This window comes from Protopterus annectens, chromosome 6.part1 (assembly GCF_019279795.1).
Source record: "Protopterus annectens isolate FY-2018-M chromosome 6.part1, PAN1.0, whole genome shotgun sequence".
Lineage (NCBI taxonomy): Eukaryota > Metazoa > Chordata > Ceratodontiformes > Protopteridae > Protopterus > Protopterus annectens.
In genome coordinates this window covers 100,652,821-100,670,263 of record NC_056738.1, presented here as the reverse complement: position 1 = coordinate 100,670,263, position 17,443 = coordinate 100,652,821, and the positions used below count along the sequence as shown (strand labels likewise).

General features: G+C 40.6%; 1 protein-coding gene across 3 annotated transcripts in view; it reads right to left on the bottom strand.

Annotated features, from left to right (window-relative positions):
• The window catches only part of METAP1D (methionyl aminopeptidase type 1D, mitochondrial), a 1,999,572-nt gene extending 1,982,601 nt beyond the window's left edge, over nt 1-16,971 (bottom strand). For 2 of the 3 annotated variants that reach the window (XM_044075535.1, XM_044075537.1), the window contains exon 1: nt 16,878-16,971. In XM_044075535.1, coding sequence (XP_043931470.1) covers nt 16,878-16,920 — 43 coding nt within the window. In that variant the 5' untranslated portion in view covers nt 16,921-16,971. Of the gene's footprint in view, nt 1-16,102; nt 16,297-16,877 lie in introns of those variants that run through there. The other variant, XM_044075536.1, reaches the window with a different exon arrangement.
• Nucleotides 16,972-17,443: the final 472 nt, after the last annotated feature.

Here is a 17,443-nt window from a genome sequence, read left to right as displayed (position 1 = left end):
GATAGGAGGAGTATGATAAAGTGGCAAGTAATATTTTGGAAAAGGCAATTTCTCTCCTATATTTAGAATGACTGAATGCCTTACTAAGCTTAGAACATCCCCAAACTGAAATCTAAGACTGCAGATGATGGTTTTCACTTTTAATATGTTAGATAGTATGGAAGGTAATAAATTCAGATGTGCAAGCCTGAAGACTGTGCATCAAACCTATGTATCACTGTGCTTGATGTAACGGGTAGTCATTCATTCAAAGACGGTCAAAGTTATCAAACATGAAGTACAGTAAAAACTAAAAATAATGTGTTGCCCCTTCTCCAAAAACTAAAAGTAATGCGTTGCCCCATTCTCCTCTTCCCCACAAAGTTATCAAACTAAATTAAGACCTCCAGTCCATAGGTAAGAGAAGTCTGCAGTACTATGGCCTGAAGCCTTAGGAAAATGGAAGAGTCTGGCAAGAAGGAAATTAAACAAAAAAAAGAGAGAGAGAGAGAGAGCAACAGCTAAAACACATCCATATTAGTTCCAATAGCAACTAAACCTATGGACTGGGATACATAAAACTAATGAGGGTAATAAGAAGCAAATATACTCAAGTTTTACTCAAAATCTGATCCACTGCCTTGGCCAAAACAAGGACATCAAGTAAAATAATGTAAATAGCCTCTAAATAAAGTTGACCATTTTAATAAGTATGTTCTTTATTCATACACCTAAAGCAGACCTTCAACAGTTTTAAGTACAGCAATCAAATAGTGCTCTCCCTTTGAAGAATAATTTAAAATGCTTTAAACACACACAAACTATACTGGGTAAAGTATGAAGTGTTTCCTCACCCTAAGGTATGCAGTATGGAAGTTGCTTAACTGGTCAAAAAGCACCTGTGTGAACTGCACCTTTGAACTGGTCTAGTGAGGGAAGAGTAGAGGGAGACAATGACCTCTTTCTTCCTGGTTGAGTTACAGTATCCAATGGATGGTCAATGCAAGTAAAGATTTCCTCTTTTTCTTTTGATGCACCAACCCCAAAGTTTAATATATTAAGCGCAAGGTTCAAGATGTAACAGTATAGTCACCTCTCCACATCATTATAAAACTTTTGGCAAGTGCAACAACACATTTTATTTCAGATTCCTCTTGGTGAGTCAGCACAACAAATCCAATCAATGGTTGTACAGTCATTCAGTTCAAATGTTCTGGTTGCCCAGACTACCTACAATTAAAAGTGTTATCCATCTTGCACCTTAGGGATGCTCATTAATCTAAATGCAATGCATTCTCAAAAAATGAGAACAAGTATTTGCTGTTTATCAACAGCCACATTTTTCCCAATCTTTTGCAAGGGCATATCATATAAACTACCGCCACCCCTCTCGATTTTCAACAAATTTCATACCTAACTGTTACAAACCTCCTCTTATACAATCCACCCATCTCTTGGCTTCCTATCCTGATCTCCTCTTACCTTTTTCCTGCCTCTCCCAAGTCTGCTTTACCAAATTGTATTCTGCTTCACTGCACTTGTGCCCAAAAAACTGTAATATGTTCTCCTTGACCTTCAGTGCAATTAAGGCTACAATGGCTTCTCTTCTGATGCCCTCATTACTTCATATGCTCCACAATATGCATTCTACCATCTGCCCCAGGCACTTCGCCTCCATCACCTCAAGTTTCCCCAGTTGCTCTTCTTTCACTGCCCAGGTTTCTGTGCCATATAGAAGCACTGGTACCACCACTGTTTTGTACACCTTACTTTTCGGCTTCTTTGGCACTCTTGTCACATACTACCTCTGACACATCTGATCCAAGAAATCCAACAGACAAGCGATTTCATATGAAGAAGACTGATTAAGCTGAAAACACTCGTCCATTCTTTTATTCTGGATTTCTTGGATTTACTTGCAAGTTTTTACTTTGTTATCCTTGGGACTTAAACTTTGAGCTTGCATTTTAATTTTTTAAAGTGTTTGATTTTAACAGTTCTTCCTAGTAAAAAGACTTTTTTTATCCTAAACTTTATTGATGCATTAAAGAAGCTTTGTAAATTTCACTGAGAACACACTGTACTGACTTCTTGTGATTTACTATTTGCACATGTAGACTTCTTGTCACCCAATGAAAGCACCTGCTAATGGAAAAAAGTAGCTAATGCCTTGGTAAATACAAGAACACTACCATTGTCCACGCCTTTCATCACTTTGTCTCATTTTTCAAACATATTTTACTTAAAAAAACATTGTCCATAGCTTAAACCATTAATTCAGATAGCAGAAAGATTATTATCATAATTCTGCATATAATGTGATCAATAAACTTTTACACTCCCCACCCAAGTCTAAGATTACAAAATTATACTAACTTTAACTTGCATTTCTCCAGTCTCTCTTACCCTGTCACAATGAAATGCCTGGCTACATTACAACTATGAATACTACATTCTTGCTTTAATATATTTAACATATACAGCAGTCACTGATAAGGCTCGTCCACCTCACATTTAAAATATCTCTAGCTGTACCCTATACAAACTGCTTTACAATATAGCATATAATTTGTATCATTAAATGTTTATATAAAATAACAAAAATGGTTTCACTTACAATTATTTCTTCTGTCAATTCAGTGTCCTTCTAAAGTTGGGGTACATGTTTTACTTTTCACTGACCAGATTGACCCAGTCAACAAGATTCCAAGCTTTCTCAATCACTTCTTGCAAAGCCATATTTCTTATGCATGACTATATATCTAACGAGGATGATGGTTTACAGCCTCCCATGTATTCTCTAATTTCAACAATACGGACATTTTTCTTGCTGGTCACTCCTATCTCCCAACACCAGTCTCCTGTTCAAATCCAAAGTACTCATGCTTCTTCTCATCAGCTCCTGTGCTTTTTCTTCTGCTGCTCAAGCATTTTCCTCTGGCAAAATGGAAGAGGTTTCACTGGCCAAGTCTTTCTCAGAGCCTTGTTTTATTAGAAGAATGGGAAGCTGAGCCTCCTTCAGTTTGCTGGCTCATTCTTTGTTGGATAAACTTTTTAATTTCTTCCATAGCCTGTTCTGCATTCATAGGTTCATAGGTGTGTACTAGGCTAATGGCCCTGGAGCCTTTACAAGCCTAGCCCATAGGATTACTGTGGCATTGTGCCACCCGACCTTAGTTCCCAGTGCCACTGTCAAGTAGAGCCACTGGAGTGATCCCCAGGGTGAATTTTCTATTTCCCATCCACTCATCAAGATTTCTCTTGAAGAGAGCCAGTGAGGTGCTCTGTTTGATATGTATGGGAAGTCTACTCCATAGCATGGGCAGTCTCTGGGTTATGAACCTGTCCCTCCAGCACGTTCTGTCGATTGTGGTAATGAGGTTGATGTCTCTGGAGTGTGTGGTGCGGAGGGATTGGGATTTCTTTAGATGTAGCATTTCTAACAGAGTTGGGTCAGACATGGCTTTGTAAGTCAAGCAGAGATCGCCTCTAAGTAGGCAATATGAGACAGAGAATAGTTGGAGTTTTTTAAGTCTGTCTATATAGGACAAGTATTTAAGGCCTGGGATCTGCTTTGTGGGGTACTTTTGCAGCCTCTCCAGTTTTTGCAGGTGTCTAGTGAGGAACATACCAAATGGGGCATTGTACACGATGACTGGTCTAGTGAGGGAAGAGTAGAGGGAGACAATGACCTCTTTCTTCCTGGATGCAAAACCTTTAGTAATGAGATCTGCCACATAGAAGGACTTTCTGACCACAGTGGCAATGTGTTTGTCAAAAGAGAGGTTGCTGTCAACCAGTGTTCTCAGATCTCTTATAACACCTTCTGTGTTCAGTGGACTACCATCGATGTGGTAATTCATGGGAACTGGGTTTTTCTCAAAGGGGATGACGACAGATTTTTTGGCATTGAGCTTAAGGCCATGGTTCTGACACAAGTCATTGGTCTCAGTGAGGCCTTTCTGTAGGATGTCAACATCACTTGGGAATTAATAATAGCTCCCAACTTGCAATCATCTGCAAACTTTGTCAGCCAGAATCACTTCGTGTTGGCCTGGACTTCACAGAAGTAGATACCAAACAGGAGAGGACGCAGGACCAAACTCTGTGGAACTCCACTTGTGACTGGCTGGCAGTCTGACTTAGAGCTAGCTACTTTCACACTGTGGGTCGGCAGTCTGACTTACAGCCAGCTACTTTCACACTGTGGGTTCTATCTGTGAGCCAATTTGCAACCCACCTACTGATATAGGGGTTGATGCCAAGCTTAGTGAGTTTTTGTATGATTCCTGAGTGGAGAATGGTATCAAAGGCCTTGGCCAGATCAAGGTAGGCTGTAGGAACCACTTGCCTTCATCCACAGCTCTGGTGACTGACTCAAAGAAGTTGACCAAGTTGAGCAGGCATGATCTACCCTTCACAGAACCAAACTGTGTAGGAACCAGAGTTTGGAGATTCCCTATATGCTTGTTTATTAGGTCCATGATGATGCATTCCATAGCTTTGCATATCAGACTCATCAGGCTAAAAGGGCGATAGTTCTCAGGGTCTGTAGTCGCTCTTCCTTTGTGGGGAGGGATGACTGTAGCAGTGTGCCATTTGGTATGGAGAAAGCCTGAGGTGAGGCTGTGACTGAACAGGGCACACAGGTGAGGTGCCAGTTCACTCTGTAGTTCATGTAGAACACAGCCAGGGATATTGTCAGGTCCCATAGAAGCTGTATTCTTGGCCTTGGACAGTGCTGTTTTAACCTGTGCAGCAGTAATACTGGGTGCCTTGCAATCTACTGGTATTGTGATTGGTACTTTGGGGAGGAAGGGTAAAGTTGGCACTTAATCTGTTGGCCAGTATATTGGCAATATCTGTTGGCTCGGTATAGGAGGTACCATTGTGCAGTAGCTCAGAGCAAATCTGGATATTGCCATGGAGATTCTTTACATAACTATACAAGGCTTTGTGGTTGTCTTTGCTATCTGCTGCAATTCTGTTTTCACAGCTAGCTTTAGAGGATTTGATGAGGGATCTCAACTTTTTGTTGAGGCTGATAAGGGAGTTTTTCTAGTCTTGGGACTTCACCTTATTCCGCATTAGTTTCATCCTTCTGTTGTAGAGTTTGTTTAGGGCAGGGACTACCAGATTGGCTTCCTTTTTTGGGGGGAGAGCATCTTGGTTCTATTGGGTATGGTGAGATCCATGCATTTGTGTACGTGTTCATACAGTGCACTGGTGTATGATTCGATGGTCATACAACTATTCTCCATTTGCATGGGTGCCGTGAAGTTAGCCACCTCTGTTTTTAGGAGTCCAAAGTTAGCTTTGGAGAAGTTTTTCATGGTGGTTACCTTTGTGGAAGGGTGCGAGGGATGTGGATTTCCAAGTTGATTAGTTTGTGGTCGGATCTAACCAGGGAGGAGTTGACTATTGGTATAGAGCAACAGTCACCCATGTTAGTAATGACCTGGTCAAGGATGTTGCTCCCTCTAGTGGTGGTAACAATGAGCTGGTCCAGGGCATTGGAATTAAGGAATTCCAGGAAATGTTGGGCAAGTGTATTGTTACACGAGTAGTTTTCCCAGTTAATGGAGGGGTAGTTGAAGTCACCCAGTATGAGAGTGTTAGGTTGGACCCTACTATTCTCCAGGGTGCTTAGGAATGTGGAGTGTGAGTCTTGGGACATGGTTGGGGACATATAGCAGGCTACGACCTGAATCGGTGTCTTACCCAATGTTAGCTGCACCTAAAGTATCTCTGATGTGTTATGTTGGGCTACCAGTCTAGAGGTGTGTGCATCCTTTATGAATATGGAAACACCACCGCCTTTAGAGCTACGGTCCAAGTACTGGGACCGAAAGCTGTGGAATGAGTTATAGGCTGGAAGTGCAGGGGTGCTTTCTGCTCCCTTGGACCAGGTCTCTGTTACAGCACAAAGTTCGATGTTCTCCATTTTAAGCAGTGCTTCGAGCGAGTCCATTTTGAGATTTAGACTTCTAGCACTGAGCAGCATGACCGTCAGATTGTATTTGTTTGTAGCTGTTATGGTGGTACTTTGATCTTTGGAACACCATCTAAAAAAGGCACTATAGGGATGGCAAGAGCCATGGACAGTATCCAGAAGCCCAAAGATGACAGATGCAGGCCATCTCTGGCAAAGCACTGAGGTCTGTCAATCATGTCATCCCAGGCAAACAGATACTGGATCCCCTTAGAATGACACAAGAAACTTAGCCAGTTGTTGAAATCAATTATGTTCTGCTTGTACTGTGGTATCAAAATGTCTTTAATCTTCCAGGAAATATATTCTAAAGACAGCTAGATACCATAGTTTGAATCACACACCTGATTCTAAACATTCACTGACTACTGGGATAACCTTGCTTATCTTCTGCCTATTGTACAGGGAGTAATCATTTTCCATAAATAATCTGTTGTCTTGAGCTTTAATACTTTTCCTTTCTGCCATACTTTTATCAAAAACAACTCTTTCAGTGGTGCGACTGCATCTTTATTAATCATGGTCTTAGCTGCTTTCTCCTGGCCAGGTTTAAGGCATACACATGATGTGCTCTTTTAGTTAAATCCTGCTGTGGAACATCAGTCCAGGAGTTTATTTATACTTTTGTAAAATGAATGCAGCCTGTTCCTTCCACTTTCACTGATATAGCAGAAAATCTCACGTCCTGTGTGCAGTATCTTCTAACGCTATTTTTTGAAACAGCTCTTCCTGACGTCTCATGCTCAGTTAGTATTTTCTTCATTTCAGACTGTTTTTTTGCAGTTTTATCAGGTAATACGACTAGCTAGTAAACATTTCTTCTATTGTACCCAGTATTTGTTATTTGCCTATGTATATCCCTTCAGTGTTCTGCTTAAAAGCAACTCTTAGTGTATTTAATTTATTTTTTCATCTAAATTACTACAATTCATCTCCTACACCACAGCCGAAACTTGAACTGCTTTTTGCTAAGCAGCTGCAGGATACTTCCCAGACAGATATTTTTTTTCTCATTTTCTAGTTGATTTTATTTAACTTTCTCCAAAATTCTTCTTTACCAGCATCCAGGAATGTAATTACAAGACAGAAACAGAATATTATCCAAATGATTGCCTTCTTTTTTTCACAACTGCAGTTTTAATACTGGGAGAGTTCTAACAAAACTGTGTGCAGCCATCTTAGAAGTCCAAAATCAACCTTTGAATGGTAATTAAAACAGATCACCTTACCCAGACCCTTGCTCCATTAAAAGGTCTTCAAAGTTACACTTTGTACTCATTCATTTTTTCCCCTGTAACTAGTAAAACATCAGAGCAGATAAAGTTCCATTTACTATAAAGAATTATGATTGGGTCTTTCTGATCATAACTAATTTGTTATGTATTCTTAACATGGATATGAAGATTTACCTTCTGAACTTCATTTTGCATTTTCTCAATATGAATTTCATGACATCCATATCTGAACCATGTAACAACTTGATTATGTTTGAGATACAATAATATTTATTTTATTTATTTATTACATTTGGCAACTGGCTAAGTAGGCTGAATCTCAAGACCCTTTTCAGCCACTACCTGGGCCCACAGACAACAATTGCAGTAACAGTGCAATACAGAACAGTGGAGCAAATAGCAAGGTATTGCAGAACTTCTAAGATAATAAACAAATGACAATTAAAACAAGTTAGATACATACAAATTAAACAAGTTACAATACACAGGTTCATAGGCATATACTTGCCTAATGACCACTTGGGGGCTTATAAGCCTAGCCATACAAACCAAATGTGACCCATAAATGTGATTTACATTTGATTTATGGGATGATTTACTGATAGCCTCCGTGCATCAGAGACATAAGCACTGGAGTGGGGTGAATTTCCGATTACCCATCCAATTGTTCAAGTTGCACTTAAATATGGTTAGGGAGAAAATCTGCTTAACATGGATGGGGTTCCTGTTCAAGAGAAAAGGAATTTTGAGAAACCTGTCTGTCCAACATGTCCAATTTATGTTACAAGCAAAATTTAGGTATCTTGATCTAGTAGTTCTGATGCACTTTTTTGTGGATGAGCAAAGCAGTCATCAAAACAGGGTCAAGGGATGCCAGGCAAAGATCACCTCTCAGCAGTCTGTATGATACAGAGTATCTGAGGTTTGAGCTCTGAGGTGACTGGCATAGGAGATTTCATTTACTTCCGTATTCTTTCAGAAAGGAACCTTTGTGGATGTTCCATTGCTGCATATTGCTCTATGATGGATTGGATGAAGGCTAAGTACAGCGGTACGATGACATATCTGGGCCTAAATGCCATGCCCTTACTTATAAGTTGAGCAACACAGAAGGATTTTATTACTACCTTGGCAAATGTTGGTCAAAGGCTAGATTACTAACTACATGAGTTCTCAGATCCCTGACTAGTGAATCAACTTTTAGGGGTGCTTTATTGATGACATAATTACCTGGGGTGCCAGACATCCCAAAATGTACTATAATGCATTCCTTGACATTGAGTTTTAAGCCATGGCTTTGACAAAGTATTTGTCTGCATTAGACCTTCCTGAAGGCTGTTCTCATCTTCAGGCTTTCAATGACTGCTCCCAGTTTACAATCTTCTGTGAACTTGGTCAACCAGAGGCCTGTGACATTTGCTCGGACATCTCAGAAGTACATGCCAAAGAGGTGCGGACCCAGCACAGAGACCTGTGGGACTCGACTGGTGACCAGCCTCACCAATCCTAACCTCTTGGGTTCTATCAGTGAGCCAGCTAGCTATACACTGTATTATAAAGAGGTTTATGCACAGTTCTGTAAGTCTGTTGACAATGCCCAGATCTAGATAGGCAGTATGCACCACTTTCCCTTCATCTATTACTTCAGTGACCTTTTCAAAGCAGTCCAACAGGTTCAGTAAGCATGACTTTCCTTTAATAAAAATCAAACTGGGATGGATCCAGTATCTGGAGGTCGGGTCTATATTATGAAAGAGGCATTACAGCAATGCCTCTTCATCAACCCTTAAAGAGCAAACCACGAATTACACGAATGGCCAAATCAGTGATTTTTTTTTTTTTCCTAAGGAAAAACATCGCTTGGCCATCAATGTAAATTTTCCCCTTTCCCCACTGTAGTTTGATCTCGGAGTTGGCATATTTAGTTAGGGGGTTGTGGGGGGGGGGGCAAAGCCCCCCACTTTGAGTAGTTTTTAATGATATTTAGTTTCTGGACAGATCAGTTATTTTTTTTCCCCATGAAAAAAAATTGCTGACTCGGCCATTCAAGTAATTCGCGGTTTGCTTTTTTAGGGTCGATGAAGAGGCATTCGCTGTAATGTCTCTTCGATAATATAGACCCCTGGAGATCTCCTGTGTCCCTCTTGACAATATCCATGGCATTGCAAATACAACTGTCAGACTAATAGGTCTGTAGTTTCCAGGATCTGTTGAAGGCCCTCCCTTATGAAGGGAGATGACTGCCGCAGTCCTCCATTATATTAGCACAAAGCCTGTTTTAGGACTATAGTTAAATAGTGACTACAGGGTCCTGATATGTCATATTTCAGACTGTTCAGGAGGTATCCTGGGGTGTTATCTGGGCCCCTTGTGGCTGTGTTCTTGACTTTAGTGAGTAAAGCCAGTAGATGCTCTCTAGTTATAGTTGAAGGGGTTATGTTTGATGGTATTCTTGGGGGATGGCTGCAGGTTACAGGCTGGCAAAGTTGAAAATGAACTGGTCTGCTAACATGTTTGCTATATCGCCAGACTTGGTGAATGCAGCACCATTAACTACCAGTTCAGCACATTGCTGCAAGCTGTCCTTGAGGTTTCTGACATAGCTGAAGAAGGCCTTATAGTTATCCTTCACTTGGAAGGCCATCTTAACCTCAGAGTTGGCTTTTTTAAAATCTAATTAGCCCTCATAGTTGCCTGTTTAGTTTGATGACAGACTTTTTATCTTTATAAGAATTATCCTTCCTAGTTTTTACCATAATTGTTTTTCTTTTGTTGTATACCCTGTTTAATTTGGGATGCCACCTCGGCAGTTTGTGTCTTGGGCTAGCTCCGGTAGGCATAGTAGCCTCTACGCAGCCATTGACATAGTTGTACAGAGTTTCTGAGAGAAAATCAGCATAAGCTGCTGTGTTCTCAGGGTTTAGAGGGGTATTTGAATTTTGACAAACCATACCTTAAATGAAAGATAGTTTGCCTTGGAATAATTCCAAAACATTACTGATTTTACTGAGGTTACAGAGATGATTTTCATTTCAAAAGCAACAGCTTCATGGTCAGACCTTACCAGGGAAGATGAGATATCGAGGGGAGGTGCAGTGCAGTGCAGCATCCTCTCACATTTGTGATTATATTTGCATTCTCAACATTTGGTATGCAAGATGACAACTGCAGAAGACACTATGCAATTAAGGTCTAACAACATTTTGGACGTAATGATTACATTATGTAAATGTAGGAAGTTATTTTAAGACCCGACTGAAAACACAACTTAAAACTACACAATCAAACAGTCTCAAACAACAGATATTTTACTAGTATAAAAGGTTGCCTGGCACAATATTATAAAGACCACAGAAGTACCTCACAAAGAGGATTACTGGCCTCAAACAAATGCCCTACACTGACCACCTCAAAAAACTCCAGCTTTACTCTATAGCATATCGCCTACTCCGAGGTGATCTCTGCCTAACATATAAAGCTATGCCAAACCCAGAGCTGTTGGACATACTACACCTAAAGAAATCACAATCCCTCCGAGCTACACGCTCTAGGGACCTAAACCTTGTCACCACAATAAACAGGACATGTTGGAGGGATAGATTCCTGTCCCAGAGACTTCCTATGCTCTGGAACAAGCTACCCATCTATGTCAAGCAAAGTTCTTCATTAGCACTCTTCAAGAAAAATCTTGATGAGTGGATGGGAAGTAGGAAATACACCCCGGGGATCACTTCTGTGTCTCTGCTGGACAGTGGCACAGGAAAATAACTTTCTTGGGTGGCGTAAGCTATGGAACCTTGCTGATTCGGCTTACATAAGCCTTCGGCCGATAGCCTAGTACCTACCTATGAACCTAAGAGTTGTCTGACACATTTAGTATATTCTTCTGTAGTGAAACAACACAGTTAATGTTTACCACAGAGGTTCTAAAGAGTGGGTATGGAGGATTAAAAGAAATGAATGAGTTCCGGCTGTTTCCACACAAACCTCTGAATTTCAAGCAAACCTTCAATGAATACGCACATTTCACTTGGACCACATAACAAAGGCATGTCGGCCATTTTTGAAGGGCTAAACATGGTAACGGTAATACCTTGTAAGTAAAGATTCCCATCAAATTCCCTTCAGTACAGCTGACAGACATTCAAGAGATGGGGTAAAGGGTTTTAGGAAAAGCTGCACTTCATGTTACCCCTGTGGATGCATACTGAAAGGGCAATGGAAAAACTGTCAGTTCATACAGTCCACACTGTAAGATGGGATTTGCTCACTTTTACATCCCTCCCTTTGAAAAAAAAAAAATCTTGGCAATTCCATAAGTTACAGATATAGAGACAGTAAAACATTTTCAAAGGGTGCAACACTGTAACCAATCTAGGAAGCCATTCTTTCAAAATAATGCCGCAATCGTACAGAGCCATGTCCAACCCAGAATTGTTCATAGGTTCATAGGTTTATACTAGGCTATCTGCCCTAAGGCATTTATAAGCCTAGCCCAAATTTTTGTGGCTTACGCCACCCCTTATATGAAAAAATACTGTGCCCATTAGTTTGTTGTGCCTCTGTCCAGCAGTGACACAGAGATGATTCCCGGGGTAAACCTACGATCTCCCATCCACAGGTCTAGATTTCTCTTGAACAGAGTCAGCGAGGTGCTCTGCCTCACATGGACCGGGATTTTATTCCACAGCATAGGGAGTCTCTGAGTGATAAATCTATCCCTCCAGCACGTCCTATTTATATCCGTGCTAAGGTTTAAGTCGCTTGCTCTAGTGGTTTTGGTGGATTTGGATTTTTTGAGGTGGAGCATGTCCATTAATTCCGGGTTGGACATGGCCTTGTATGTCAGGCACATGTCACCTCTGAGCAGACGGTATGCGACTGAATAGAGCTGGAGTTTCTTCAATCTGGCAGCATATGACAGATTTTGGAGTCCCTTTATCCTTTTGGTGAGGAACTTTTGGGGTCTCTCCAATTGCTGCAGATGTTGGGTGAGATACATCCCGAATGGGGCATTGTACTCGATCATTGGTCTGATAAGTGAAGAGTACAGGGAACAATGACCTCACTAGATCTGGATGTGAATCCCTTCATGATCAGGTGGGCAATGTAGAAGGTCTTTCTAACCACTTTAGCAATGTGAGTGTCAAAAAAAGGCCACTGTCAACCTGGGTCCCCAGGTCCCTGATAACCTCTTCTGTGCTTAGTGGATTGCCACCTATATGGTAGCTTGGGGTTACCTTGTTTTTCCCGAAGGGTATGACTATACATTTTTTGGCATTTAACTTCAGGCCATGGCTCTGGCACCAACTATCTGTTTCCGTGAGTCCCTTCTGAAGGATATCCGTGTCCGATGCACTTTCCACTATGGCGCCCAGTTTGCAGTCGTCTGCAAACTTTGTCAGCCAAAGTCCTCCCATGTTGGCCTGTACTTCTGAGAAGTAGATGCCAAACAATAGGGGGCCAAGGACCGAGCCCTGTGGGACACCACTTGTGACCGGCTTGGAGTCTGACACAGCGCCAGCAACTCTAACCCTGTGGGTTCTGTCCTTAAGCCAGTTTGCAACCCATCTTGTGACATATGGGTTTACATTTAAGCTGGTAAGTTTTCTACAATACCAGTGGGGTATTGTGTCGAAAGCCTTTGCAAGGTCAAGGTAGGCTGTATGGACTGCCTTTCCCTCATCAATGGCCTTGGTGACTGTTTCGAAGAAGTCGACCAAGTTCAAAAGGCATGATCTTCCCTTGACAAAGCCAAACTGGGTCGGGTCCAATGTCTGCAAGTCCCTATATCTTTGTTTATGAGCTCCATTATGATCCTCTCCATAGCTTTGCAGACTAGACTTGTTAAGCTTATGGGGGTAATTACCAGGGTCCGTAGAGGCGCCGCCTTTGTGGAGTGGGACCACAGTTGCCATACGCCACTCCTTGGGCACGTATCCTGTGGTAAGGCTGAGATTAAACAGCTGCCTTATGTGCGGGTTTAATTCCTCATTTAGCTCGTGTAGCACACAGCCGGGGACACCATCCTGTCCCATTGATGCTGTGTTTTTAGCTTTAGAGAGAGCAGCTTTCACCTGCGCATTTGAGATGTCCGGGAGGCTACACTCGGCTGGGATAGTTATCTCTCCTTTAGGGGGGGAGAGGGGGGTGAAGTTTGCACTGAACCTGTCTGCCAGTATGTTGGCAAGGTCTGTGGGTTCAGTGATTTTTGTATCATTTTGGACTAATTCTGAGCATATCTGGGAGTTTCCACCCAGGTTCCTAACATAGCTGAAAAAGGCCTTATGATTGTCCTTTGAATCCATGGCAATTTTTCTCTCAAAATTGGCCTTAGTTGATTTTATGAGTGCTCGTATTTTTTTACTAATAATGATCAGTTGAACATGCTTCATCTTAGCAAAACCAAATCTACTCGAGCTACACGCTCTAGGGATATAAACCTCAACACAACTATGAATAGAACATGCTGGAGGGATAAGACTTCCCTTACTATGGAACAGGGTCCCGATCTACATAAGACAGAGCCCCTCACTATCACTCTTCAAGAGGAGCCTTGATGAGTGGATGGGTAACAGAAAGTTCACACCGGGGATCACACCAACAGCACTACTAGATAGGGGCCAAGGGTACTAGCTTCTAGTACAAGGGTCTAGGGAACTACTAAAGGGGTGGTGAATACCGCACAACGTGGCTGGGCTAATATATGCCTTCGGGCAGATAGCCCAGTTTCAACCTATGAACCTAATCATTGCAATCAAACAGCATTGCAGAAGACAACTTGGCATATCAGTCTTCCACTTACAATAAGTTTAAGTAGTTCTGCCCCATCAAAAATAAACATCTGGAACGTATAGTACAAGCAGGGTCAAAAGGTAACATACCCATTCAATTCTGTATGTAAGAAATCAGAAAAAAAAACTACTTTACAAGGGTTACTGGGTATCCTCTGTGGAGATGTTACAAGAATCGTAAGGTTATGTGTACAGAGTTCTAAGCTCCAGGCATGCCAAAGTGAAAACAAGAAGAAATAATGATATGAACTTCTTAGAACAACAACTGGGTACAAAATCTCAAATAATCAAGCAAAGATAAAAACTTGAAATAAGGATCTCTTACTTTTCAAATAAATGCCATCAGAATAAATGAAATGGAATCTGCAAATGTGTATATGTTTTATAGCATATTCTTGTACCTGTAAATATATTCTGTTCATGTTTTATGTGACTCTATTTGCTCGGGATGTGCCTGCAAATGGTCCATTGAAATTACTGCACTCTCCCAGCAAGGATAAAAGTTCATGACTCCTAACAAAACTGAGTTAAAATCATCAAAGATACTGCTCTGAAGTCCTTAATACAACATAGAAAAAGCCTCCAATAATCAACAATAAAGCCTGGAACAAATAGCATTTATCTTTTACAGAAAATGCTAACAGAATGAAGGGCTCATTTTAAAAACACATTTTTCTGAAGAATGGAACACAAGCAGTACCAGGTATCTAAGACACATTTCAGCACAGAGTGTAATGATGCCTGCACCCAATAACACGCTGACTTTTGCCTAAAGCATTTGCTGTATCACATGCAAATCCTCCAATCTCCATAAGAGTATCTTATAGCTCTTGGTAGAGTGGCCCGAAAACCTTTTTTTTTTTATTTTAAACTGTTAAAATCTTTCTTATTTTAAACCGTCAAAAGGAATCTTATTTACAAGCACAAGTATATCATATGTTTTCTTGTCCTCGTATATAGAAATAAAAAACAGCGTTTCCACCTTACTAAAACTAGATAGCATCATTGTCAAACAGTGAACGAAAGAAAAATAAACACGAGCGTGCATCTTAAAGCACATGCGGGTCTTCGTTACAGATTTGTTACTTTGGTTGCATAACCTGAAGATGTCCACCAGATGCTTTACTGGAATCAGATTTACTAAGTCCACATGACTTAGATGTTTCTGCTATTAAAATTATCAAAAACCTATTTGGTGTGTGGACAGTGTGATTTCCATAGTTGATTTTATAACTTCATAAGCGGTTACTTTTATGAATTAGCATTTGCCAGTTAATCCCTCCTTTTGTTTCCTTTGCTGTTTTGCTCTGCTTACTCGCTTTAAAGGTGCTGACTGCTGCCAAAACACCTACTGAGGTTATGTATGTATCATCAAAGCTATGTTATTTCTCTAGAATAATTCAAGTCAACATAAACGGAAGCCATTCTACATCCCAAGTGAAAATGCAAAAGGGGGAAAGCAGTCACCGGGTGACGATAACATATTGCACGGATTTTCATGCGCCTGTCAAGAAAACATTCATTCATTTTAATACCCTGTTCATACTATTCAGGGTCGAAGGAAACTGAAAACCATGCCATCACTCAGATGTCATCAGACAGAGAACTAAAACTGAAAAGGAGGCCAACTCATGACAGGAGTCAATAAAATTGTGGCAATAAAAACGATGGCTATTACACATTTACGTGCTTCTGTATGATGGACAACGAACTGCTAATCAAATATCTGCTGACCAGTTAGGTTCGACCAGGGGTCCATTTTCTGCAACAACACACACACAAAGCAGTCAATGTCATATCATAATGATCAGGGAAACTACAGAAACGGGGCGTGATGATGACTTGCAATTGCAATAGTTAACAAGGTATCGGTATCTAATAAGCACAACAAAACGTTGATAAACCAATTTAAAAGACTGTCACAAACAGTGAAAACCTTAGCAAATTCCGTTTAAAACCAAGAACAATTAACCACGTTAAGTTTGTATTATTTTTTTTTTCACTGTAGTGTCTTGACTTCTGCTACAAGAGTGAAGTTGCATGACCGACAGCCAAGTATACTACATACTCGTGTATCTTTCTAGCTAATGCATGCAACTTACGAATTACTTGATCGGGTGCATCCCGTTTTGCTCCAACATAAATGCAAACTGGGTATTTAACACAAACCAGCGATCCTTTTCAAAACCGCAGAAGATCACAGTGCAAGAAATGTGTACATTTTAAACTTTATGACGTCTTGTAACAAACTTTAGCAGTGTTTAACTTCTTGACACACAAACACACACTGGCGAATACGGGACCTCTTTGCATCTCAGCAGTGGAAAAAGGAGAGCTCTAATAACAGACGTTTTTTTCAAAAACTAGATGTCCCCATTATTAAAGAAGAAACTTTGTATATGTGTACCTAAATAATTTACTTAATTATGCGTGGACAGTTTAAGTGTTATCTCACGAGGAAAATCAGTAAATATAAGAAACACAACGGTATATCTGAGAGCGAAGAAAATCAACAATTGAGAGGTACAGTTGCGTTTAGACTCAAGTTTACAACACTTTTACAGAATTGCGTAATTTCTTCCAAAAGCAAGGTTTCGGGGTTTAAACCTGCGTATTCCCAACACATGTTGCTCTCGCGCGAGTTAATTTGTAATTAATATTGCACCATCTTGTAAACATCACTAACATGACAAATAATTGTCCTCATTAATCTGCCAGAAAGTAACTTGAGCTTCACGTTTCCGCTGTCACGTCCTCTACAACACGTGCACAAATTAACAACACTGTTATAACTACAATGACAGCACGCATGAATCCTTAATTGAAGTAAGTCGTGTTTAACCCAATTTCCAGCAGGCTTTCAAAAACGTGTCTTACCTCTCTTAATGAGGAAGTAAATTCTAACACTGGGAGCCGCCATGCTGTACTGTAACCAGTCTCACGTGACTGATAGCAAAACGCGCGTGTTATAAACAAGTACAGTTGATTTGAAGTGTGTAGCCAAACAGGATTACTAATGTATGTATTGTACATAGTACTTTTTTCTTTGCATCACTGAGCTTTTTTCAGGATATGTTATACTAACAATTGTCACAACCGGTGCATAATTTGCTTACAGAGAGGAATGCTAATCTAAAAAAGTAATATAAAATATAATAATTACAATGTTATAATTTTAGGGAGATCCATTGACAAGGCCGTTTAGATTTATTAACTAGTGAGTGGGGGGGGGGGGGGTTGAAATATGTGTCTTTTTTGTAAAATGCCAGGTAGGTTGGGGTAGTAAAAGAGTTTGTGTGTACAAAAATTTAAATTTCTGGCACAAGCCCACCTCTACCTGATGTATGTATTTTGTTCTATGTGTTTGATGTTTGTAATGGTACTGTAAACAAAGCATGCCGTTTTTGCAACATGGGTGCAATTTACATTTGTATAATTACAGT